At 45.8% G+C, this 27710-nt stretch overlaps 1 protein-coding gene across 1 annotated transcript; it reads right to left on the bottom strand.

Annotated features, from left to right (window-relative positions):
• Nucleotides 1-3948: 3948 nt before the first annotated feature.
• Nucleotides 3949-19768, bottom strand: LOC107156096 (adenosine receptor A3-like). The gene is made up of 8 exons (XM_015502143.2): nucleotides 19034-19768; nucleotides 16442-17044; nucleotides 15771-15931; nucleotides 10205-10294; nucleotides 8434-8781; nucleotides 7204-7270; nucleotides 6283-6383; nucleotides 3949-4330 (listed from the first exon to the last, which is right to left on the bottom strand). Exons 1-8 carry the CDS (start codon nucleotides 19384-19386, stop codon nucleotides 4260-4262), a joined length of 1794 nt encoding a protein of 597 aa, XP_015357629.1. The 5' UTR covers nucleotides 19387-19768; the 3' UTR covers nucleotides 3949-4259.
• Between the last annotated feature and the right edge of the window lie 7942 nt (nucleotides 19769-27710).

Genomic DNA, 27710 nt, shown 5'->3' on the forward strand with positions numbered 1-27710 from the left:
GTTGGACACTTACGTCCTCTGGTGATAGAAAGGTGTTAGTAGCAGTCTCCTGTTGTAACTTTCCCCCTGATGGCTTTTTCTGTTTTACACTTTCTTTCTCTGTCTGACTAGCTTGAGAGGCCTTCTCTTTTACTTGAATCTTTTCCTCTGTCTGACTAACTTGAGAGACCTTCTCTTTTACTTGAATCATTATGTCTTCTTCTTCCTCTACCATTGTCTGAACTGAAGGCTTTGGACTAAGCAAACAAGATATGAACGTCCACAATGGCAATGTGCCAACTGGCAGAGTCCCTGGGCTTTTCTTTTCTATTCTTTTTAAATCTTCACCATGATGGTTCCATTGTGATATATTTAACAACTCCTCCTTAAAAAGCCATGGGCTACATTTTTGTATTGTATCAACGTATGCCCTGATTGTTCTTGATTTTACTGAGATGCCTCCTTCCTCTAACAATTTACTTAACACTCTTTCAGTTTGTTTTTTACTAATTTCTGATCCCGTATTTCTACTATAATACAACTCAACAAGATAACGCCTAACAAAACTGAAACTGAGTGAAACAAAATTGGAACAACACAAAATCATTATAATAGCCTCCTGAAATGTCCATCCGTCCTTTCTCCCTATCTGTTCCTCAGATGTGAGCGGTTTTTCTTCCATCTTACACATCTCCAGGGACAGGCAACTTAAAACAAAAGTGAAACAAAATAACAAAAGAAGAATCTTAAAATGGCTACCCATCCTCTTGCCCTGCCCTCAGGGGCGAGCAGTTCACTTACCCTCAGTCGCTCCCCGTGCGAGCCACCAAATGCCGCAGTCTGGCTGGGCACAATCAGGAGCCACTTGTCAAAAGAAACTAACTTTATTTTTAGAACCACACGCCAAACAAAACAGCCTCTCAGGAAAAATCCTCAGAGCCTCAACTGCCACCACCGGCTTTCCACAAGCCTCTCTCTCCCACACCAGCTTCTCTCCACCTCCCACAATCCTCCTGCTCTTGAGGCCGATTGGCTGGGTCACGTGGGCGGAGCCAAAAAAAGTCCCCCAATGAGCAGCTCCGTGGTCTGAAAGGGCAGGGAAATAGTCCAATGAGCATCACCGCAGAGGAGCCAATCAGCTAGATGTTGCTGGGGCCGAGGAGCCAATCAGCTAGATGTTGCTGGGGCCGCTGTGAGCCAATCATCAGCCGGCAGCTGGAAGTTTGCTGGCAGCTGGAAGTTTGCTGGGGCCCCTTTGGCTGTGGCTCTCAACACATTGTATTGTCTTGAGCAACTAATAATAATAAAAATAAATAAATAAAAGATCTGCAAGGTATACTACTAAATGAAAATTCCTGGACAGAACTCTGCATATGCTTTATTCCTGTAGTGAGTACATGCCAGTGTGTATCTGTATATTTAGGATACCTCTGGAAGAAAATACAATCAGTTGGTGATGAGCCGGGGGTGACCGGACTTGGTATTTGGGGACTGAGGATCAGGGATGGAAAGGGGGCCTGCTTTCCCTTAGAAGCCTTTTTTTTGTAATTTTTGGAGTTCTTCATTTACAATCATGTTGAGCATCTTCAGGGGGCCCCACACCTGACTCCTGAACCACCTGAGAAATAAGAGGACTCAGAAGATAAAAATCAAAATATCATCTTTATTATGAATATGGCCAACATGGGAGAACGTAGCTTATACTGTAGCTGCAAAGAAGAGGATATCAGAATTCTGAGCTCCATAATCAACTCAGCTGGACCAAAGAAAGTCTTCCCTGCTCCATAAAAACAATTCAGTGGCTCAGCCTGCCCCTAAGGACTCCCAGAAGAGATCCCATCCTCTTTGAAACGTACACCCAAAAGATTTTTAAAAAGGAAGAGGAAGGGCAGATGGCATACGCCCAGTTCCTACTCTCAGTCTCACGTCAGACAGGACGTCCCAGTTGGGAGTCCGCAAGGGGTATTACACCAATGGAGCCTTTGTACAGGGAAGGAAGCAGGGGCGAGAGAGAAGCAGCAATCACAAATCGCTCGAAAAATCCATTAGGGCTGGGGGTGTAGCTCAGCGGTGAAACGCTTGCTTAGCATGAATGGAGACCCTGGGTTCCATCCCCAGCACCAAAAATAAAGAAAAAAATATTCATGATGTTTAAAAATCAAGGTAAAGAAATTGAGGTTCAAGATGATGAAATAATTTATTCAACATCACACAGCTAGTAAATGACAACGAAAATTTAAATCAAGTCCTCTGCACTAAAATTCCTCGCATCTTGCCTCAGTACCATAGCTGCCCCACAGCACTAGTGGCAGCGGACCCAGAAAGGCAAAGTCAGGTGGCGTGATAGAGCCTTCGAGAGCCTATGTCTTTCCAAGATAGAGCAGCTGCTTTAAGCAGCTGGATTTGAGGGGAAAGCCAGTAAAAGAGGGTTTGATAAAGGCGGAGGCTCTTGGTGGGAGTACCCAGGTTTAGGAGAAAGTCCGGTTTAGGCAAATAATCCCTTGAAGAGGCCACAGCAGGAACAGAGCAGCCAGCCCCACGAGGGCAGCAGAGCCCCGGGAATTGTCATCTCCCTTTGGCTGACTGTAGGAAGCTCAGGGAAAACGCTGATATGAAACCCGTCTGCCAGCCCCACAGCTAGAAGTCACGTTGGCTTTCCCATTCAGAGCCCCAAGATCAAAGGTATACAGTGTCCTGTGGCCATCAATTATATGTGCTGTACCAAATTGATCATTCTTTTTCTTGAAGCTTCCTATTTTTAATAATGTGTCCTGAATTGGATCGATCAATGTCTGCCTCTCACCTTGTACAATGGGATGTCCTAACTGAGCCTGAACTGGATTGCCATTTGCAGAACCAGAGGGCTAGTGGCCCTTGTTGCAAATTCCACATATGGCCACAGAGGGTGACTGGAGCTGTTTTGGTGCAGGGGAAAGGGAGCCCTTTTGATGTTATTTGAGACCGGCAGGGAGGGAGGCTGTATGGAATCATTCAGGCTTAATATTCACACCCTCATCCCTTCCCAGACTGCTGAGGGGTTTGACTTCCCTGCCTATGGAGAGAGAAGTCAGGGTGCAAACTGACACACTGTGCTCATGAAAGACTTTTGTTCAAGAGTCTGGATCTAATCACAAAGGGCACATGCAGAGTCCTATCAACAGCCAATCTCCCTGTCCTAACCCTGCTCACATCAGGGCTGCTTGAGTATCGCTAAGACTGAGGTTGGTCAGCACCCCCATTAGAAGGAACTATGGAATTTTGAAGAGAGGGGTTCTGATGAGGACCACTGACGCAGGCATGGGGAACCCTATGAACTCCCGGAAATAGCAGGAGAGGCACTGAACCGGGAAGGGAAGTGCAGCTACGCAGATGAGAGCTCCAAGTATTGGAGAGTCTGGCCCTAATGACAATATCACCTCTCATGTTCCCATGGCTGCTAATGCCATGATCTTGATTCATGTTTTCTGATTTGAATGGATATGTCACTTGGTTCCTCATTGATCAGAAGCAGCATCCCTTCACTCTGATAGCAGTTTCCCGTAAAGGTTATGATGAATGGCCAACAGTCTTTTCCTCAAGAGAATCTGAGATCTACTGATTTAATCTAACTCCCCTTGGTGGGGTGGGACAGCATTTAATACCAATTCAGAAATATATATATCAGGGATTGAACCCAGAGGTGCTTAACCACTGAGACACATCCCCAGCCATTTTTATTTATTTATTTATTTATTTATTTATTTATTTATTTATTTATTTTTCGAGACAGGATCTCCCTACATTACTTAGCGCCTTGCTAAGTTGCTAAGGCTGGCTTTGAATTTGGAATCCACCTGCCTTCACTTCCCAAGTCACTGGGATTATAGGCATATGCCACAGTGCCCGGCTGGAATATAACACATTTTAAGGAAGTTTTCAAGAAATACTTTTTCCAGTAATACCCTAGGAGGAGTTAGTCATACCCTGGAGTTCATTAAACATGGATCAGAAATTTATTGGATAACAAATAAAAATGACTTTCTGACCCACCCTGACCCAGATGCAGGAGAACTAATGTCTGGAGATGTTGTTTGATTGCAGCCCTGCTCAGTGTGATCTACTACAGCTCTTCTGACTGTCACCGTTGTTAACTCATCACAAATGATTTGCTGGCGAGTTGAGAAAGTCCTTCAGAAAGCCTGAGAGATCAGAATCAGTCCCCGAGATGTGGGCCAGTTGTCATGGTGATACTATTGTAGCATCATCACTTTATTTATGAACTAAATAAAAGAAATCTTCAGTCACATCTGTTCAGTATGAGCCATTTCCTTTGGAGTCAGGACATATAGGAGGACCTTCCAAGAGTTGCCTACTTTGTTGGGGAATAGAAAAAGGAAAATTCAGTTGAGATCTATTGCCTACCTGAATGCTTCTGCAGCAAAAATTGCAAACTCTCTCATGGGAGCTTCCTGGGGACTAAGACCAAAGTTGGTTTGCAGGGCTGAAATCTGATGTCATGACTGCAAAACTCATTGGTCAGTCAATGTGGAAGCTTGGCCCCTGGGCCTTGTGTTGGCCTCCTCCAAGCTTAGATGATGTGAATGCAACTGGGTTCTCCAGAACCCAAGAATGTCAAAGTAGCAGGGCCCTTGCTTCAGGTTACCACATTTTAATTGCCCTAGTGGGAGGAAGCAGACCTTGACAGCAACAGCTTGCTCAACTCCTTGCTAAACATATAGTGCTGGCTTCCACTGTCACCTTTCATAGCACCCTGTGTTTCCCCTTACTCCAAGTGACAACCTTATAGTTGTGTGTTTCGGTGGTGGTTTGTCTCCCTCGCATTTTATACCACTCCATGTAGGCTGATGCTATTTTTTTTTTTTGCTCACCATTATATCCAGCATCCAGCATGGTTCTTATTGAATGAATGAATGAATGAATGAATGAAGAAATGAAGGGAAAATCCTAGGTAGTAAGGGAATGGGGGTTCCAATTTACAGAGAAGTAAACAGGTTCAAAAACATAAAGAGCTGCCCAAGGGCATGCCTTAAAGAAGTGACAAAGAAGTTGGTTTGCAAAAACATAGATCGTGATTGTGTCGCAGAGGGAGTGGTCGCTGGTTGTTCTGCCCATGTCCCCCACCCTCCACAGATCCCAGAGTCCTGGAGGACTAACAGCCAGAAACACCATGGGAGCTACCACTTTGCTTTCTCAGGCCTCCTGCTCTGGCCACCGTCAGAAAACCCCAGGGAGAGCACAAGTCCTTACAGCCTTGGCTTTGGATTTCAGCTTCTCCAGGCCACAGACTCGTGTGTCACCCTGTGTCTCGGGTTATGTTTTGTTTTTTCCCTCTTTCCTTGAAATGTTCCTTTTACACTTTCGTACCCAGAGGAGGTTGGGGTTTATTTTGTAATTATGTCTACAGTCTTCATTGCCTAACATGTGTCTGAGCATAAAAAGAAAAAAAAAATTAAAAAGCCAGGGGCACTTGCATCTGTTATTTTTTGCTTTGTGTGCACTTCAGAGCTTAGCAGAATCACCCCATGGTGGCTAGAGGATCTTCCAGACAGTTGAGACCAGCACTGGTGTTTCTGATGCTTTCCCAAAGGGAAAGATGAACAAATCACGCAGTCTCTTCTCTATTTAGGAACTGGAGAGACCTGAAGATCAGGTCGCTGTGGGGCACAGCACCCAGAACAGAAGAATCAAGAATGGAACTTACCAAGGACGTCGGATTCACAGGAGAAGCTTGGCTGTTCTGGGGGCCTCTACCAAGGCCTTTACCTGTAGCCACCCAAGAGAACAGGAGACACAAAGCTAAAGGGCAACTTCCTTGCCTCAAGACTAGGGTTAAGACCCCAGAGACTGTCCTCTCCCACCCACCCCTTCTCAAGGAGACCTCTCTGTGCCCACTTACCCGGGGTCTCAGAAGCTCCTTCCTTTGACAGGAGGAGCCTTGGATCCTGAAATTCCTAAACAAAATGTTTAAATCAAGGAGTAAGGCTGCCACCAAAAGCTGGTGTGCTGTGGAAGCAGGTGACCCTCCAGATAAGAAGGGCATGCTGTGGTGGTCTCAGGGCTTCCCTCCGCCCTGTCTACACACACCTCCAGTAAGAAGGCTACAGTGCTCCTCTGCCTCCTCTCATGATATCTTTGTCACCGTGACACAGATATTTCCCCCAGCCCATGGACTGGCCACCTTGGTCTCTAGGTGCACAGGCAATAAGAGGGGAGCCACATTGATTCATTGAAAAATTGCTCCTTGACCTCTTTCATAGGCTTTAATTCCTGTCTTCCTTATCCCCACTGCCAAAGGCTACTTACCCCTTCTATTCCTTTGACTTCTCCTTCTCTTGGACAAATGACTGATTATAAAGATGATCCCCAAACTGGTAAGCAGTACACAAATGATAAGGATGGACATCCTGGAAGGAATTAGAGCCAATTTCACGTCCCTTGGAAGGAACCACCATTTGGTTTTCTGCTCCATTTCGCCTTTTCTGAGATCTGCAACCGCCACTCCCAACCCAGCCATAGTAGCTCCTGGGAACTGTATTGCTTTAGAGTGACCCTGTCTCCCATGGACCACACATGCATAGACCTAGTGGACATCTGATCAGGCTGGGCCAGTGAGCCCCTTCCTCAGAAATCAACTGGGAATTGAGATTAGGAAGATGAAGTCTCAAACTGGCCAGTCTCATGAACGGAGAGGGATAAATCAAGATGCCTTATTTTGTGGCAGAAGGAGGAGGAGGAGGAATAAAGGAAATATCAAAGATCAGTACAGAAAGAAAAAGAAGCAAAAACATACAGGAGTAGCCGATTACAAGGGGAGATGAAGTCTGCAGATACTCCTGGCAATTTCAGAGGTGGCTTCATCCCAGCCCCAGCATTTGAGACACTGCTCACTCCTTAAAATAAATGCCCCCCCACCTCCCGGGTTAAATTAAAGTAGCTAAAGGCAATTTTTGCTGCTTCCAAACAAGAGTCCTAAACTATTTATATATAGATATTTTTCTTTTGAGATACTAGAGATTGAACCTATGACCTTGTGCATGTTAGGCAAGAGCTCTGTTTTGTTTTGTTTTTTTTGTAATTAATTTATTCTTTTTTTAAGAAACCAAATAGTCCTATTGAGGATAGGTAGTTCAGGTGGAAAGTAATATGCACCTGGAAAGTAGTATTATGTTGTTGGATCCCTTCCTTCCACTCCCTTCCCAAGCCCATCTGTCTTCTAAGACTCACCTGGAGCGGTCGGCCTTGTGGATGATTCTGGAAGCCCTGCAGCTTCTGTTCTTGTTGCCTGGTGAGTCTGAATCACAAAGGATTACTGAGTAAGTGGGGCCCATACCCAGGTCCTTCCTCGGGGCCTTCCAGCTGCAGCTCTACCTGCCATTCATTCACAATCTCCAGAGAGCGAGCACCTATTGACTTCCAGCAAAGCATAGGCACCAAGCACAGTTGTATAAATGTGCCCTGCACAGGAATCAAGACTAAGGGGACAGGTCGGGAGTGGAATCCAGGCCGTGGTCACTGGACCCCATGCTCCTGAAGCACCTTTTCCAGGTTTGTATGAAGGCCCCACGTGGACTACAGATAGCCCGCGGTAACAGACCCAGGCTGAGGGCCACTCCCATAGGTGGGAACAACCAGAAGGCCAGTCCTCGGCTTAAGGAACAGATCAGTAGGTGATGTAACTGTCACATGCTTCTGACAACCACAAAGAACTCAGTGGGAGAAGTCCCACCACAGTCACCCACATTGCCTCCTCTGAAAAGATTTGGAAGGGGCGTGTTTATCTAAACTGAGGAACACATTTAGATGGACTTCTGTCATCCTGAGCTTCAAACTCAGGACATGCTCTACAGTGAAATAAAAGCAGAAGCACACAAAGCAGGAAGACACCACAGTGAATGACACCACACATTCCCTGTGACACTGGCTAGGTCAAGCACCAGCAGGTCAAGTGTAAACAAGGATCTCTTTCCAGCCTAGGAAGGGGTAGGGTGGGGATCCCTTAAGTCCTCTGGTCTGTTTTCCTACTGTCTTTGTGCTCCAGATTGTGATTAAAGTCTTTACTTCTAGAAGTGAAATAAGAAACAATAAGAAGCCCCCCCCCCAAAGACAAAGGCTTTCAGGTGCAAAAAGAAGTTTCCAGGATTCAGCAGAAGGAGTTCATGAGTGAGCATCTGCCCCCAACTAGCCTCTTCCAAGGCCTATCAACCGGCTTGCCACAAGGGAAGGGATGTTCCAACAGTGGACAGTGGCCCCAGGGACCAGACACACTCGCTTTCCCCAGACTCCCAATTAATCTCAGCACCATGCATGACTACCATACCTTGGAGGGAGAGACCATGTCACCCCCAGAGAACCAGGGGAGAGCCTGAGTTGGTACTCCCATCTTCTGAGTTTTTACCACACCGACAAATGCACAGCCCCCTGGGTTACCCAAGTAAAACCACTGACAGCCTCTACCTTTTCCAGACCGAAACTCGTTGGCCTGGCCTCCTCTGCTGTCAGTCACAATCAGCTCTGTAAAATCCATGTCATCCCTGGCAAAGTCTCGCTGGATGCCACACCAGTACCAGCCCGTGTCTTCCTTGGTCAGGCAGGACACAGTGATGATGAATTGGCTTCCTGTGTCCTTCAGGGCCACACGGTCCGTGCTGTTGGGGGTCAAAGCCATGATGTGGCAGTAATCCCGGAAATAACCTCGGCACCAATATTTGGTACGATGCTTATAGTGGGCGTCGTAATTGCAGCTGGCAGAAGCTGTGCCTAGCACGAAGCTTTCCTTCACTGTTTTGTCCATGACCATGGCATCTGTGAAGACACACACACACACACACACACACACACACACTGTTATTCTTCCAAGCATGCTGCAGTTTCTCCCCGCCTGTCCACCTGAAAGATAATTAAAGAATTGGAGGCTGGTTTTTATTGCCTGTTTTCGGTAGACAGCTGAGCTGTGTCCTGCTAAAATTGGTTATAGAATATCTTTGGACAGAGGTCTTTAAAAGAGGTAATCAAGTTAAAGTAGGATCACAGGAGATTGTCCTTAATCTAATATGGTTAGCATCCTTAATAAGTGAATAAGAGATTAAGATATGGAAAGAGGGATGACCATCTGGGGTCACAGCAAGAGGATAGCCTACAATGAGCCAAGGAGAAAGGCATCAGAATGAAACCACATCTGCAGGCACCTTGGTCTTGGACTTCTTTCTACCCTCCATAACTGTGAGGAAATACATTTCTGTTGTTTAAGCGATAGACTGTGGTATTCTGTTATGGCCGCCCTAGGAAACCAACATGGCAACCCCAGAGAAGTCTCTATTCCTGGTCTAAGGGACAGTGCACTAGAGGCCTCTTGCCATTGCCTGGTGGGGAGCCTGGAAGAGCCGGAGGTTCTCTGTCAGCACACCCTCTGTCCCTGGCTACCCACCCTACCTTGGCAGCCTCAAATAGAAAGTGAAAATTGTGGAGGCTTCTACTGGCTGCATGGGGCTGAAGTCAGAGGGGCTCAGGTTCTGAGCCAGGAGTTTACTATCTCCTCCATGCAAGACTGGCCATGGGCACCTCTATCACATCAGGATATTGCCTACTGAGGAACTCATGCACAACAGGTCCAGCAAAGAAAAGAGATGGCACGGCAGAGCTCATCCCTCTCAGCCCTCCAGCTGCTGTGTGCTAGGCTTGGGGTGTCACCAACCTGCAAAGCATGCTCACATCCTAGATGTCATTTGTTCTCCTAAAAAACCCACAGGGAGGATCGCATGATCCTCGGGTTGGGGGTGGGGGGGTCACACTGACACTGACCCAGAGACCAATGCAGCAACTCCAAAGGTGACACTGCTGAGGGGTGACACAGCAGGGCACACCCCATGCTCTGAGTGAGTCCCATCTTCGGTGTCAGGCATAGGCAGAAGGAAAAAGTAGTGTGGACACATCTGCACAGATATTTTTGAGGGGAAAAAAAGGAAGGGAAGGGGAATTTGGGTAAACTAAAAGAGAAAAAACAGAGCCCTCATTTTAACCAAGGGTTCCAAGCTCCCAACAATCCTCTTATCAGAGGTAGGTTCGAGAATTAATAGAGACAAGACCTGTTTTCACCTTTTATTTCCCCACTCATTTAGGTGGCTCGAGCTGATAAGTAGGGACTCCAAACAGGAAGAGAGAAGAAAATGCAAGGTCTCCAGGAAGGTCACAGCCTGGAGGGCAGAGGTGTTCCTTCCTCTTGTCTTACCTGAAAGAAGAGCCAAGGAGAGCAGGTCCCATGACTGGACCTTCAACTGGAACGACAGGAAGAACCCAGGGACCTCAGGAATTTCTGGATCTGTTCAAGGAAAAACAGGTGTGTTTGGGCTTAAGAGTTTTACCCCTCTTTGGAGAGATCAAGATGGCTTCAAATGGGAACCACAGGTTATTGCAAGCAGTCCTGGTGTGTATAGCTAGCCCAACTGTCCACTGAACGATGGCATCTCATCAGAGGGATGACATTTACCAACACAAACTTATTATTTATGGGGCAACTAAGAATATTCTGGGCTTCCCAGCAGAGCCAAAAATAGCCATGGAGACACCCCTCCTGGATAAACCTACTCTGGCACATATGGCGCTGTGCCGACACTCAGAAGAACACAGACACACACCTCGCTGCTGGCACACATTAGGTGTGCAACCACACCCTGTCTTGCTAATGCTCTGGGTATTATCAGAGGCCACTGCTTTTGCCCCTTCACCACTCCTGAGACCAAATGCCTATCCAGATGGGGTGGGGGGGGGAATCCCAGCAAAATTCCTAACTAACCTAACTCCCAGGGGAATGCTGCCGGCTCACCTGGGGAATGTGGTTAGGAGTGGAGCATGCCAGCTGTCAGGAGCAGTTGTGTCTGAATCTGCAACACGGGAGCAGGCAGAGGTGTCAGCAGCCCGGGCAGCAGTCTTCAGTATTCTTGAGAGCTTTCCTAGATAGAGCCGGGACAAATCAGGGAGGTCTGTCCATGAAGCAGCAGCAACGGCAGCAGCTTCCTCTGATTCCTAATGGGACTCATCCTCTGACCACTCATTTTAAGTTTGACTCCTTGAACCACCTTAATTTCTTGAAGCTGGTTGCTACTTATCACACTCCAGAGCTAGCACTCTCACCAAGGGCCGGATGTGGATGGTTTTCTAGATCATGCAATAATGTCTTCCCTCAAGAAAGGAGAGCCTTCCTCTAACACACAGGAACTCAGCATCTGGGCCAGCAGTAAGTTTGTATCATGGTAGGTGTTTTGCCTACATTAATTCATTTACTCCTTCAAAAAACCTCTATGAGTTTAACAAACAAATTGCATGGGGGGTGGGGGTGGAGTGGAAGGAAGAGAAAGAGAACCCATAGATTAAACTGGATTAAAGAGACATAGGGACAAATACTTATTTGCATCCTGTTTTAAAATAATTCATGTCATTAGGTAGTTGATACGGATAAGAAATATTAAGAAATAATTATTAATTTTGTTTCAGATGTGATCATGGTATTATAATAGCCAGCCTTCAAGATGGCTCCTGGTGTACATGCCCATATGTATGGTCACTCTGAAATTGATCATACAGGCTGGTCTGTGTGAGCAACAAAACATGGCAGACATTATGGTGTACACTTTGGATGCTAGATCATAAGAGGTTTGCAACTTCTACCTTAGTCTCTTATGCTGACCCCTCTTGGGGAAGTCAACCACCATGTCCTGAGGACCAAACAGGCTATAGAGACGCTCAGGCGGAAAAAAGCCAATCTGCCAGGCATGTGAGAGCCACCTTGTAAACAGATCCTTCAGCCACAATCAAGCCTTCAGATGACTGCAGACCCAGTAACCTCATGAGAGACCAGGAGCATGAACCATCCAACCAAAATATCCCTTGAATTCCTGACTCACGGACAGGACAGCACAAGATATAATTGTCATAAATCTCTAAATCTGGGGATAATCCCTCATGCTACAGTGAATAATTAATAGAGATATTATAGTCCTATTTTGTGTGTGTGTGTGTGTGTGTGTGTGTGTGGTGCTGGGGATTGAACCCACGGCCTTGTGCATGCAAAGCAAGCACTCTACCAACTGAGCTATATCCCCAGCCCCACATAGTCCTATTTTTTAAAAGCAGTTCTTTCCTCTGTCAAGGCTCTATTGCTCAATATTGCTCAGAAATGTTACTATGAAACCAAAGAAAATGCTGGCAGAAAGAGGAACAGATTATGCGCAGATAGGTAACAGCAAAATGCCCAAGATGTGAAAATGTCACATGTAAAGCAAATGAAAGGGCTAGAGTTACAGAGAATGACCGATGTGTGTCCTAGCCTGCTGAGTACAGCTTGTTGTTGTGAGTTCCACTGCTCTACCTGCAGGGTAGAATTAATTTTTATTCTATTTAGATGTGTCAATAAGAAGGCAAATGGGAACTAAGAATACGCTGAGTGAGAACTTCAAAACATCTTTAATAAGTACAAAAACCAAAATGTTTACAGATGAAATCATTTCATGTCAGGACAACAGAGTAAGGCAAGTGGGTGTGGCCACAAATGAGACAAGGTTGACCATAAATTGATCATTTTTAAAGCAGGATAACGGATATTTGAGACTCATTACTGTAGTTACTCAAGTTTGTATATTAAAAAGTAAAAAACGAAAACACTTTGACTTGAGTGTCAAATGAGGAAAATGGAGGTTCAGAAATTTAAGGAGCTGGCCCAAGTTCACACACCCAGTAAAGCCACTGGGATCTGATGCTACATTTGGAGAGGGTAAGGGGAACAAGTAAAAAGAAAAAAGAAAAATTCCTCTTTCCATTATAGTATACTTGCTTCCCCAACTGCAGCAATACATAAAGTTGTAGAGCACTTTAGAGTTTACTAAAAGACTTTACATACTGTGTCATCTGAGTGACTGGGGCAAGATGTGGCCCAAACTTTCTTATTCCTTCCACTCAGCTCTAGTATCTAAAGGCAGAGTTTCTGTAGAAAATGTGCACTTAGTTGTAAGAAACTGAATACACGCAATGGCGAGACCATATAAAAACAGAAATCTGACTCATAACCTCCAGCAACCCGCTCAAAAGCCAACACCTTATCTATAATATACAATAAACCAGCCTGTGCTAAGTTAGGCTTAAAGGAAATCAGATTATTATCTCTAGTGACAATTTAGGAAGCCAAAAATAAACCCTATAACAATCCCCACAAATTGCTAGGAGTTAATTAATAAGTGATGTCATCCCAATTTTTTTTTTTTTTTTTTGTACTAGGGATTGAATCTAGGGGCACTTAACCACCGGGCCACATCCCCAGCCCTTTTTGTATTTTATTTAGAGACAGGGTCTCACCAGCTTGCTGAGGGCCTCACTAAGTTGCCAAGGCTGGCTTTGAACTCACAATCCTCCTGCCTCTGCCTCCCGAGCTGCTGAGACTACAGGCGTACCCCACTGCACCCAGCCATTCCCCAATTTTTGTCCCAACTTCCAACTTAGGACCAACCAGATATGCACCCTCAACCAATCATACAAAATGCCCCCACTTCAGTTAGCCTACAAGTTCCCCATCCTAACACCTTCCAATCAGGACACAGTTGAAGTCTTTCCTTTTTCCCTCTGTTAAAAAAAGTTACCTGGACTTCAGTGGCTTCAGCACCTTGAGTTTCTCCATAGTCAAGTTGAAACCAACTCAGTGTAAAACCATAAAACAGCACTTAATTTTAATCAGAAACCACCCAACTGGCCTCTAATGTGGGACTTCGATAAATACATCAAATCAAAATTCACTTGATCAGTTATACAAATAATGTACAAATATATTTGTCTTGCTTCCGCAAATGCCTTCTAAAAGTCCCCCCACCCCGACCCCTCTCAGGGTCGTCCTCAACTACTTGCTGTCTAGTGCAGCCCAGTTGAATGCTCAGATAAGCTCATTAAAATTTTAGTGTTTATCTTTATCCTTTAGCCTTCCCACTCCTCTGCCTGCCTGTGAGCATTTTCCAAAGGCTAGCGATGGTGGTCATCTTCTTTGCTACAGCAAGCTCAGAATAAATAGACTTTGCTTCTTCTCACTAAGCGGGTCTTTGTTTATTTTCACACTCAACTCAATAAAATAATAATTTTAAAAGGTAAGCAAACCCAGTTACTCAACGTTCACCTTCGTTCTAGATTCTTCCTATGGAGAAGATGGAAGCAAATCTCCGTTTTATCTGGGTGGTCCTTTAACCTACTCTCTTAGAATAGAAGCCCACAGCTACCCTTTACTATCTGGCTACACAAGGACCCACAGGAGACTCCCGTGACACTAATCTCTAAACCTGAAACCAGGGTGGCTCTCCCTATGTCTAACCAACCTCCTCACCAATGATTTTTGGTTCGTCTTTTTGAGTTTACTCTAAAAAGGATATTTTCTCTCTAAGGACTTCCTCTGGGCTAGTGCAACACCTTATTTCAAGAGATTCCTATTTGGCAAAAAAAATGCAAGCTGTTGTGGCAATCAGGGGTTCGGGGGAGAAAAGGGGAAGGGAGAGAAAAAAATAAAAGTAGTTTTGAGGGCTGGGGCTGGGGCTGGGGCTCAGTGGTAGAGCGCTTGCCTCGCATCTGTGAGGCCCTGGGTTCGATTCTCAGCACCACATAAAAAATAAAGGTATTAAAAACAACAACAAAAAAAGCAGTTCTGAAACCCAGGAACTAAGGCTCGTCGAATGATATCAAAGGACCAGGACAGTTAGGTGCTCTGACTTGAGGGAAGTAGTGACTTTAAATCAAGTTTCCAATTTAATGGAACTTTAATGAAACTTTAATGGTGGGCAGGGGCTACATGTTGCTATAGCAACTGGGTTAGAGAGTAAATTAAGAGTCATAGTGTGAAGATTACCAGGAAACAGAGCTCGACAGCACTTCCCCTTCATTCTCCAACAGGGTAGAGTTTATAAACTCAGGACCTCTATCTGGGGATGTTCATTAACTAAAACCAAAAATTAAGAAAGGGGTAAAGTTCAAACTTGATACTTCCTGGCTTGAAAGAAAGAGAAATAAGGACCCTTTGCTAAAATAGCAATGTTAGCAAGATAAATTTGGTTACCAGGCTCTGGCCCAAGATTAGGTTTAGGAAATATTTCCAGGAATGGCTGAGATACCCTTATGCTCTTGGTTTAATTGGAACCTTCATCCTGCTGCACTTGTCAAGTTAATACACCTGGAGTGAGCGTCCACGCACAGCTGCAGATTTGGAGGCCAAGCCAGAGATGCCTGGAGGCTCCTGGAATGCCTGGAGCCACACTCAATGTGGGAACAATAATGAGTGACACCTGTCCTGTCAATATCCTGATTAATTAAAGATCAGCAAAAGTAGCTAAGGCAAAACCCCCACCAATTGTCACATATATACACTGTAGCTTGAACCCATCCACCTGTTAATTGTACACAAGGTGAGCTTGAGAGTTTGGATTTGAAGTTATCAGCGCTTCCTTAGTGTCTGAGAATAGATGGCAGGAAGCTTGGATTTTTCCCCTAGGGCAGGCCTGAGCTTAAATCCACTACTTGTTAATCATGTGAATCACAGGCAAGTTACTTAACTTCTCTGTTGCATCAGTCTGTTTTTTCTGTGAAAGGGAGATAAAAAGAATAGTTGCAGTACCTACCTCACAGATTGTTGGGACCAAAGGAGACTGTGCACATGGAATGCTTGATGCAGAGAAAGTATTCAATGAATAAACTGTTGGTTGTCTCTTTTTGCCCTACACCCACTACTCCTCTTAGAATGAAATGCTAGGGGAAATGATCAGGGCTCTTTCTCGAACAATAGGTGAATAGTTTATAAAGTTGGCAAGTGCTCTGATCAGCCCAGGAATCAGGAGCAGGGTGTCCTGGGGAAACTGGTAAGAAGGTGAGCATGCCATCTAGCTCCAGGTAACCAGCAGGCTGAATGGCCCAAGCAGCTGGCTGGGTCTTCAAGCCCCAACTGACCAGCAAAGAGCCATACAACAGTTAGTGATCATCTTTTATTTACACAAATACATCTCCAGGTGAATTCAGCAGTGTATGACCCCCTTCAGCTCAATTCAATCCTCCTGTTCCCACCCTCTTCTGGGAATCTTCTGAGAGCAGGTTCTCTTCTAGAACTCAGACACCATCACATAGGTGTCCATCCCAGTTAGAACCTCCTGTCAGTAAGTCAAGCAGACACCCTTCCAGTTCCATGACTCCTTCTGTTTGGGAAGGAGGAACACAGTCATTAATACACTATCCCTCAAGTAGGGCCTCCAGGAAATTGAATTAGAGAAGAACAAGGAAAAAATAATGGAGTGGAAGAAGAAGGTAGTAGTGATGGTATCATTGCAGGCAACTAGCCTTCACTGGGCTCCCGACCTAGTGAAGGAATCAAGGGTACCTGGTTAGAAGGATAGGCCCACAGTGTTGATGCTGAATCCAAAGGTCAATGAGACAGAGGCATTTTTTCCTGGACAACTACCCAGAAATTTGTTCAGTGCCTGGGTTGGTGGGATCAGAGGACTGGCAGACTCTACAGGTTTTGAGGATCAAAAGGTAGGTTTCCTTGAACTTCCTTATTTTGCAAGCATAGATGATAGGGTTCATCATGGAGTTTGCATGGGACAGCAGGATGCTCAGGAGCATCACATACTCTGGCACCTCAATGTTAAAGTACAAAATACAGTTGATGAAGGACAAAGGCAGCCAGCACAGAGCGAACCAGAAGAGAACCAGAAACAGGGACCTGGCTGTCTTGAACTCCCGCCCATAATACAAACTTGTCTCTTTGGAGCCAGAAAAGCTCTGATTGAGTTTGTTCCGGATGACATAGAAGATGTCCATATAGATGGTGCACATGATTATCAGAGGGATGAAGATCCAGGTGAAGAAGCTGAAGAAGACCATGTACTCCATGCTCATGACAGAACGGAAACGGCATGGATACAAGGTGTCATCTTGGGGGTACCTTGAGGTTTGCTTCCCATTCCAGCCAAGCATGGGGGTCAATCCCACCAGGAAGGACACCAGCCAGCAAAGACCCAGAGCCAGCCATATTCTTCTTTGAGTGGTGACCCTCCTGTATCTGTTCGAATGGAAAAGAACCAGTGAATTCACAGCAGGAATTATGGAGATAGGGGAGGAGGTGAGGGTGGGGGGACCCAGCACACACCCTCTCGATTCCTCAATCTTCTGTTAAAAGAGGAGAGCTCTGATAGTCTATGGTGATTCTAAGACAAGACGAGCAGACACTGATTAGAGAACAATTCAGCAGGACTTCTCTAAAGAACAACAATTTAGAATGGGTCAGGGATATGCTGTCTAGAGTCTGGTGTCTGCACACTCCAGTCACGGCTCCATTTGCAGCTCAGGAATTCTTCAATGCCTAGCGTGTAACATGTATCGAAGTCTCCAGGGATCACCTACCTGGCTATTGTGCAGAGGCTCATAAATTACACTACGCCTCTCCCTCCCTTCCCTCTCCCCGAAACTGCCCCTGTATGTCTATCTGCAGAGTCGTCCATACCAGGCTCTCTCCCCAAGAGAAAAGAGAAGAATCACAGACAAGGCAATTAGGACACATGGGGAATTCAATGTCTCCACTTGGCTGCCTATTCTCCTCACGTAGTCACATGTTCTTTGCACAAAGGAGAACTTTTTTAGGGGAGGGACAAAAGCTCTCGTACCTCCCAAAAAGAAGACAAAGAAAATATACATTCTACGAACCCCTTTCTCAACATTGTGGCAGGCATAGAATAGTCGCCATGGTCATGTCAAAGTGCTTTAGAGCCCTTACCAGACTATCCATGGAGTCCCCGTTTCTCCCTTGAAATGTCCCTCTTGGCAGCAATCTACACAGACTGCAAGAGGGACACTAATATTGTTAAGTGCTCTCTACTCAGTAGACTTCAATTAACACTCACAACCAACTGGAGATATGTTTATGATAATCTCCATTTCATGGATGGCAATGGTGAAAAGAATAGTAATTGTAGCTACCATTTATTGAGCACAGTCTATGGAACAGGAATTTTCTAAGGACTTCGCCATGTGTTACCACATTGAATCTGATGAGGAAGGTGCAATTATTATTCCCATTTTGTAGGTGAAAAAAATAAATAAAAGAAATCACAGACAAGTAACATAAGCAAGCTGGAAATGGTGGACTTGTGATTGAAAGGAGATGAGTCTGGCTCAGAGCATCTTAATCAGAGCATCATCTTATGACACAGACGAGGAAACGGAAATTGAGAAAGTTAAATAACATGCCCAAGGTCAGATTGCAAGGTCAGAGATTTGAACCCAGACTTGTTTACCTACAAAGCTTTGCAAGCTCCCTCACCAGGCTCTCTCCCCAAGACCAATGCAATTAGGACACGTGGGGAATTCAATTTCTCCACTTAGCAGTGTGTTCTCCTCACAGAGTCACATGTTCTTTGTACAAAGAAGAACTTTTTTTGGAGGGGGAAAGCTCTCGTACCTCCCAAGAAGAAGAAAAAGACAATATACATTCTAAGAACCCCTTTCTCAACATCGTGGCAGGCAGAGAATAGGAAGCAAAGTTAAAATACTAGCCTACATTTGCAAAGCAACACAACCTTCTGTTTGTCTTCCTCTTATTCCAATTATTCCAATTTCTCCTAAAACATCTTTGCTGTAGGTTTTACTCATTTCTAAAACTCAACAGCATTTTCTATTAAAGATGCATCAAACTTTTTTTTTTTTTTTTAGCTCCTCTGGGGACTGAACACAACCCAGGGTCAGTGGAGAAGGGCTTAGAGCATTCCTCTGAAAACATTCCTGTTTCTCAATGATAAGTCTCAGCTCATCATTGCTAAAATCTCACAAACTCTCACCATATAGTGAGAAGACATTTGTTGTCTTCTATCAACGTCAAAGGCTAATTTTAATTCATTTTCACTGGAAAAGCCTGCAATCTGAACTTTGTAGCCCCTTGACCAAGATGAGGAAACAGAAATTGAGAAAGTTAAATAACATGCTCAAGGTCAGATGGCAAGGTCAGAGATTTGAACCCAGACCCCTGCAGCATCCCATCCCTCTTCAAGCAGGTTACCTGACAGTGAGCTTGACCCGCAGGTATCTGTCCACAGCAATGGCCAGCAAGGACATGATAGAGGCATGGGTGAAGATCAGCAGCACGCAGGACATGAAAAGACAGCTGTAGAAGTGCATTGGGATGTCCAGGCTGATGACAATGGCGAAAGGTATGACCAGCACCCCAACTGCAATGTCAGCCAGGGCTAGGGAGACAATGAAAAAAAAGGTGGTGGTCCTCAGACTGGGGTTCAGCTTGACCACCCAGATGACCAGTATATTGCCCACCATGGCAGAGAGTCCAATAAAAACCTCCAAGGCGATGTAAGGAATTCTGACCCATGGCAGGGTAGTGCTGTTGTCAGACATCATCCTCTCCCAGAGGAACCTCCCAGGTGACCCGTGGGCCAGCAGGATTCGTATCTAGCAGGATTCACAGCTAGTGAACCTAGCTCTTGCCAGACATCTTCCTGGAAGTCTACAGGCAGCAAGTCTGAAACTCAAAACTCACTCACTGCTTCTCTTCCGCGGTGGGGCAATCTCTTGGAGACCCTCTCCTTAGACAGAACCCATCACAGGATGACCGGTTCCAAGCCCCTTTGTGGGCCACACATCCCTGATCTCCCAGAAACCCGGAGGACAGTTCATTGTGTACTGAATCCGAAAGTGTTGCTGTTTTTAGTTCCTGAGACAGGACACACTCAAGGCCTGTGCCTTCTTCTGCCGCCACCCCCTCCCTGGGCTTTTCAAGCCCCATCAAGATAAGCAACCCTCTTCAGGGTGTTTCAGGAAGTGAGATAGGCCAAGAGGAAGTACAGAGCCAGGGACTCTAAGCAAAAAGATGGAATGAACAGTAGAAGGTGGCGTGAGTAGCACAGAAGAGGCTCAAGATGAGATTACATTTCAGAATCCATTCATTCAGGCACTGGATGAGAGTGGGTGGGTGGAGGAGGAGCTGGAAACACTGACTACATGATACCCTTGCTTTCCGCTTTCCTCGAAGAAAGATCCCGTGATAAAGACACACACACAGGGGAAGCAGAGGAATAAGAATTAGATTTTGGTAACAGCCCCCTAACCTTAGCCAGAACTTATTCCTTCTTGGTGCATACTAGCAAGCACCGAGAATTCAGCTGCAAGTGTAGACTCGTTGCTGAGCACAGCTGGTACCCAGCCTTTGCATCAAAGATCCTTTGTCAAAGGGACCAGCAAAGAATCCCTGCTCAGGAGAGCAAAAGCTCAGCATGTCCAGGGAGCTTCACTGCAGAGCCTCCATCTCGCCTTTGCAGTTTACACCCCCAGAAAAGTCTCAGATGTCTTCTCACTTGCACTGGCCTGTGTCAGACCTATTTGAGGAACAGCCAGACAAGAGGACCACCAGTTGTGCAGAAAAAAGAGGAAAGGTAAGGTGTGTACATAATCACCTGGCAAATTTTTCCACTCTTGCTCCCCAAGCCCAAATAGGAACAGGCTTCTATCCAGGAACCAAACCCCCTTTCTCTAAAGCTGATCACCTGGTCCCCAGCTTCTGGAAACCAAATGCTTGGATGCAATTGTTATTTGGTCCAGGTGCTTTTCAGAGCTGCCCCACAGAAGTCATTTCAACCAGGCAAGTTGGAGAGACAGCAAGAAGGAACACTTGGACCTAAGCTCACAGAAGTGGGATGAAGAGTTCGTAATTTTCACCTTAGGCACCTATATATGTTTTCCAGTCAACATTTTTCAATGAGGCACTTGAGAGAAGCCTGTCAGGCTCCTCTTCTTCAGCTCTTCTGCACAATCCACTGATCCTCCTTCAACATCCCAAGTTGGTCCCAGCTGACCCATCTCGTGCTCACCCATCCCAGATGTGTCATTTCTCCTTGAACAAACTCCTCAGATATTCATGGGAAGTCCTCTCCAGCCATATTTCCAATGTTTGCTGTGCCCACACCCCTGTACTGAGGGGGGGCCTTGCAAAAATTCACCAGCCTCCCATGTGGTCTCTCATTCATGATTCTACCTCAACTGCTTTCTTTTTCTCTGCGTCAGAAGAGGAAGTTACTGAAAGAAATTTCTACCCTGTTGCATGATAAAAGCCTTTCTTACCATAAAGTACTCTGAATCTTGGTCAATCACAGTTAAAAAAAACAAACAGTTCCCTAACACCCCCTCACCCCCCAGCTATCTAGTGGTACCAAATAACCTTATAAGAGACAAAGATCTTCCTATGTAGGGATGAGTGGTGTTGCTTGGTTGTTGGTGACTGTACAGGTAATGGGTGGTTTCCTGAAGGGAGCTGGCTTCCTGGGGCCTGCCTCAGCACAGTCCAACCTGTGAGGCTGAGTATGGATGGACCCTGGCCTGGTGGCAAGACGGGAGCAGAGACTTTGCTGGCGACGGGGTGTTGCTTATGCAATGGGCAACTCCTACATCTAGCAAGAAGAAAAACTGATGGCCGGTGTGTAGTCATGGTGAAGAAGGTGGAGTGGGGCAAAGGTGGTCAAGGTCAGGAACAGTGCACGAGCAACTGCTCAGCCCTTGGAAGTGGACTGGTGGACTGGCATTATCAGGAACGTGTCCGGGATGTGGATCTGGAAACCTGGTCAGTCTGTGCTTTCACATTCTTTCCCCTTTTGTTCTCCTTCATTACCTGGGGAGGTTCTTTTGGAACCAGCCCATCTCTGCTGGGGTAGAAAAACCAGGGAAGGGGGTATGTGTCCAAGACTAGTCACCCAGGAGCGAATAACCCACTGGAAGAGGAAGGGCAGGAGACGTACTTGGGGCCACCAACCTAGCCACTTCTTCCCACCTGGGAATTCTGCCCCAACACCTGTGCACCTACCTCAGGGGCTTTTCTGTGAACAAGGCAGGGCCTTCCTTGGTGTTTTCTGAAGAGACACGGGGGTAATTTGAGGGGTGAGGGTCAAGGTTCTACCAGTCACTTTCCATTTCAGCCCATGAATGGGCCCTGAGTGTCCTGTTCACTCTAGATTAAAAATGGAAAGGCTAGCTGGGAGAGAGAACAGACAGGAACCAGGGCACTGGTTGCTTCGTTTACCTGTTCCTCCACCTGCACTCACAGCCCACCCCCAGGCTTGGTTAAGTGTTAACTTCACTGCATCTTCTCTCCCTTATTGGCCTTGGTCCTGAGGTGACCAGAATGATACTGCTGAAACCGCTCCCACCCATCGCCAGTCCCCAAATTAAAAGCCACTTTATCTCCATAGTGCCTCCATATTGCCATTCAAGTCCACGTTCCTTGGGTATAGAACAGCTTTCAGTAGAAGCCCTTCCACAATGGGATCTCACAGTCTCTGCAGGCTCCTGTCACCTGCTTCTCCCCTAGAAACCATACACTCCACCACACCAGGGAACCTGTGACTGGGTCATTCTCTTTCACTTCTTCTCCCCTGTACACACCCTCTCTTGGCCTGGCCAGAGGGCCGGTCCCCTGGAGTCTGCCTAGAAAATAAACTGGCCGTGGGTATATAAGGAGAATCATAGAACAGCTAGGACCTGTCAGGTCCTCTCTGTGAAGTCAGGCACCGTATTAAACATTTTCTAATTCACAGTCTCATTCAATGTTCTCTGGTGGAAAAGACATTGTCATTACTGCCAAATAAGAGGAGGCTCAGAAGGGTTAAATCACTTGTCCCAGGAGCACAGCTAAGGAAGTGGCAAAGCTGGCATTCAAACCCAAGCTGGTGGCTTCAGAGCCTAGGTTCTGAATGATAGCCTTTCCGAAGTGGGGGAACACACGAACAAACATAGGCAGGAGCTTTCAGAAGTACGAGGAGCCCCTGGTTTTGATGTTGCTCTATTACCAACATCAGATCAATATCCTCAGATCTGGAAAAGAGAGTGACCCCGACAATTATGGGCACAAAACAAAAGTGTAAGATGTTTGGCAACTGCTCAGAGTTAAAAAGAGATGGCAGAACCAGAGACAATTGCACAATCAAGCTGCTGGTGAGGCTGGGCCTCAAGGGGAGTTCTGGGCCAGAAAGAAAACCATTTATGGGATAAAAGTGCAAAACAATAATTTTTTTTTATATATAGAGCAATAGAGTATAAGTGAAGTGTGATCCAGGAGATTTCCCCACCTAAAAGGAGAGGCATGCCAGTTTTTAGCTCTACTGGAAGAACTCAACTCCAGGGTTTGCAAATAGCTTCTACTTGAACTCAGAGAATTAACAGCTCTGAAAAAATGTTCATTTTAACTTGCATTTTAGTATCTTTTTTGTTTGGGAGAATCTTTTAAAATTTGCCTGTGTGGAGAGGATTTGTTAAGTTAAAACCAGGCATTTTTATTTAAGAAGGTGCACTGAATTGCAATACACACAAGGCACATGAATGGGTGAAAACAACTCTGAGCTGCTGGGGTTGCTCTCAGGACACCCTGGGTATCCTAACTACCTCATATCAGACCATGTGGGGGCGCCAGAGTCAGTCAATATTGTGAATATTCATGAGCTTAATTTCTTTCCTACATGTGTATATATATATTATTTAAAGTGTTAAAAAAAAAAAAAAAAAAAAAAAAAAAAAAAACCTCCATTACACTGCAGCAGCAAGAATCTGGAGGAATCATAGGCCCTGAATTGCAGGGAAAGGCCTCACTAGTCCCACACTCGGGCCTGGAGCCTCCTGGGGCCTGACACACCTAGGCGAAGCTGCAACTTTGCCCCTGGGGTTCTGCTTAACATCCTGAAGGGCTGGCCAGAGAGACAATTCATTGGATCTTTTGCAAGCATCCCAGAAAAGACTAGAAAACTTTACTGCTCACCTCCCCAAACTGCAAAGAACAGTGTTTGAAGAAACTCGAGGGGAGGACTTCTGGAGCCCTAGAACTGTCGAGACAGGATGTCGGGCGGCAGGGGCGGAGGTGGCAGCTGCTCCCCAGGGCTCTTTTGCTGACTGCACTGCACAAAATCAGCCTGCTCGCTTCCCCTTGGCTCCATCACCACTTCCCCAAAACCTCTTATTTTTACACAGCTTTAGGTTTGCTGGCCAACAGCAGAGGCTTCCAAAGAACCAGGGCTCAGAGTCACGCCCGAAGGTAGCTCGCCCGCGTGCCCGCTCCTCACCATGTTCCCTTCTCTGCCTCTCTGCCCAGCTTCCTCTATGAGGCTGATCTGGAGCCACCAGGATCTTCTTACTGCGGCCTAGTCTTTCCAGCCACTCCAGCTGGAAAGTGGAGCTGGGACTTGCAAGGCCGTAAGTAGAGCTTAGTGCTGGCATAAGGAGAGGTGAAGCCTGGGAAGCCAGGTCAAGGGTCCTTAGCCCCAAATTAGGAGAAACCCTGCCCAGAGAAGGGGACCTGCAATGGGTGCCCAGCCCCCACCTGCCATCCACCCATCCACATGGAGCGTATCCTAAGGTCTCCTACTCCAAGTGGAGGATCTAGAAGAGGGTTCAGCTAATCCTAAAGTTGTTCCAGGTTCTAGGCACTCAAAAAAAAAAAAAAATGAGGAAGTGTTTGCACTACCTTGAGTCTTAAGCAGTAGTATCAGTTTTAAGCATCTGAAAAGCGTATTCCCGCGTCCTTGCTGACGCGCTATGCTCAGCAGTGGCCACCAGATGGCAGCACCTTTCCACTGCCAAGAACTTCAAACACAGCCAGCGACCTCAGAGGCTGCAGACCTCTGAGAAGTGAGAACCAAGGGAGACACGAATAGATAGATAGGCCACTGCCTGCATGCACTCCAGTCCCACGTAATGATCCAGGACGGTACCAAGTGCAATCCTTTATGACTCAGGAAGGTTGAGAAGCTGCTTTGCCTTTCAGACCCAAAAACAGTATTGGGCCGAACACGGTGGTTGCATGCCTATTAATCCCAGCGGCTCTGGAGGCTGAGGCAGGAGGATTGCAAGTTCAAAGCCAGCCTCAGCAACTTAGCGAGGCCCTAAGCAACTCAGTGAGACCCTGTCTCTAAATAAAATGCAAAATAGGGCTGGGGATGTGTCTCAGTGGTTAAGTGCCCCTGAATTCAATCCTTGGTATCAAAACAACAACAAACCAGTATTGGTGTTTTGGTTTATAGTGTGCAAAGCTCTTCACACACTCCACCTCATTAAGTTAACAAAACTCCATAATACAGGTAGTAGTAATCACATCTCAGAGAGGGAAACTGAGGCAGAGGTTGAGTGATCCGTTCGGGATTGTACAGCTGATAAGCAGCAGCACCAGGATGGGAGCCCAGGCCCTGGCATCCTGACTTAAGGTGAAGATGGAGGCAATCTGGGAGGGGGTTGCCATTAGGAGGTCTTACTGGAATTTTCAGGAACCTGCCACATGTACCTTATTGTCCCTCCTTTGGCACCCACCAATCTCTGACCTATCTTCTTCCTTCATTGGGCACAGGCCCACTGGTCATTTTTCCTGCCTATCTGGAGCACTTTCTTCTGAGCCCATGATTTCTCTAAATGCCCTTGGGTCTCTTCACCAGCCCCCTGTGGTCTCCCCTCCCAGGCCAGGCTCCTAATCACCCACACTCGGTCTCCTCCAGCCCAGTCAGATGTTACCCACAGTGACAGAGCCTCATCCTGTGATTTCGCATGGTCTGCCATGGATCCCAATGTCATTCCCCAGACGATTAAACACCAGCAGGTGCAGGAAAGAACTCTGAATGGAACAACTGCGGATCCTAAGTATTTATAGCAAGGGCATGTCCTGCTTCTCCCCCGGGCCTTTTTAAACTTTTGACCTAACAACTCCTTAATGAATTGATGCAAGCCCTCCTGCCATAGTCACATAGACAAGTAACCTCCCCTACTTTAATAGCATGTGTCCTCCCCTTCCACTCCACAGGGACCTTCTGTTGTTATAATCCTCAGAGCTGCCATTGACAGGATGCCAGCTAACATGTACCAGGCACCTTGCTGGGTGTTTTACACATATCACAATCCTACACGAGCCCTGCAAGTAAGTAGGAGGACATCCATTCCACAGATGAGGAAACAAAGGCTTGGAGAGAGTTGAGTGGCTTATTCTGGGCAACAAAGGAATCAAGTGGGAGACCTGAGGCCTAAATCCAAGTCCATCTTGGCTTCAAACCCTGGCTCTTTCCAATAAACCATAGAAGGACAGTCTAGTACTGATTATCCGTTTGGGACAGAAACTCAACTGTCCTAACGAGGAAGACTTGATTCACAGGTTGGGCTAGCTACTGAGGGCAGCACATTTTGTGTCGATTGTCTGCTTTCCAGCTGATGCCAAAGCTCAGCTAAGACTTTGTACCGACCAGTGGAAGGCAGCCGGCCTCTGTGCCTCTATGCTCTCCGCTCAATACTCCTGCATCTAGTCCAGGACCGGACCGTGGCATCCTGACCATGCCTTCCCACATGACCTTACTCCCCCTGCTTTTTATTAAAGGTTAATAGAGAAAACTGTCCCTAGAAAATAGATCTCAGCACTTCCTCATAATTAAAGATACCATGTTGCTAGGTCTATTTGTATGCTTCATGGGAAGCCAGGCACGGGGGCACACACCTGTAACCCCAACAACTTGGGGGTCTGAGGCAGGAGAATCACAAGCTCAAGGCCAGCTTCAGCGACTTAGCAAGACTCTGCCTTAAAATAAAAAATAAAAATAAAAAGGGCTTGGGATGTAGCTCAGTGGTAGAGTGCTCCTGGGTTCAATCCGCAGTTCAATAAAATAAAGTTTGATAGGATACTTTTCTCGGTGGAGTTGAGTGCTTAAAAGAGGTTGCTTTTTTGTTTATTTTTTTTATGGTGAATTATGATTGTTCACAATAGTGGATTTCATCGTTAAAGATTTATACATGCATATAACATAAATTGATAAATTTCATTTCCCAGTGAAGAAGCTGAGAGGCTGCTTTTTTAAAAATTGGTTCTCTTTAGTTATACATGACAATAGAATCCATTTTGATATAATTATTCAAGCATGAACTATATCTTATTCTCATTAGGACCCCCGTTCTTATAGCTATACATGATGTTGGGATTAATTGTGTTGAATTTATATAAACTATGTCATATTCATTCTACAATCTTTCCTTTTCCTATTCCCCTCCTTTCCCTTCATTCCCCTTAAGTCTAAACTACTAAATTTCTATTCAACCACCCCCTCTTATTATGGGTTAGCTTCCACATATCAGTGAAAACACTCAGCCTTTGGTATGTTGGGACTGGCTTATTTCCCTTAGCATGATAGTCACCAGATCCATACATTTACTGGCAAGTGTCATAAAGTCATTCCTTTTCGTGGTTGAGTAATATTCCATTGTGTGTATGTGCATTTTCTTTATCCACTCACCTATTGAAGGGCACCTGGGTTGGCTCCATAGCTTAGCTATTGTGAATTGTGCTGCTATAAACATTGATGTGACATTGTTGTAGACTGATTCTAAGTCCTTTGGACCTATACTGAGGAGTGGGATAACTGGGTCAAATGGTGGTTCTATTCCCAGTGTTTTGCAGAATCTCTATTCTGCTTTCCAGAGTAGTTGCACCAATTTGCAGTCCCACCAGCAATGTATGAGTGTATCTTTTTCCCCACCTCCTCGCCAACATTTATTGTTAACTTGTATTCTTAATAATTGCTATTCTGACTGGAGTGAGATGAAATCTCAGTGTAGTTTTAATTTGCATTTCTCTAATTGCTAGAGATGTTGAATATTTCTTCATATATTTGTTGATCTTTTGTATTTCTTCTTTTGAGAAGTGTCTGTACAGTTCCTTTACCCAT

This window comes from Marmota marmota, unplaced genomic scaffold, assembly GCF_001458135.2.
Source record: "Marmota marmota marmota unplaced genomic scaffold, marMar, whole genome shotgun sequence".
In the NCBI taxonomy this organism is placed as follows: Eukaryota; Metazoa; Chordata; class Mammalia; order Rodentia; family Sciuridae; genus Marmota; species Marmota marmota.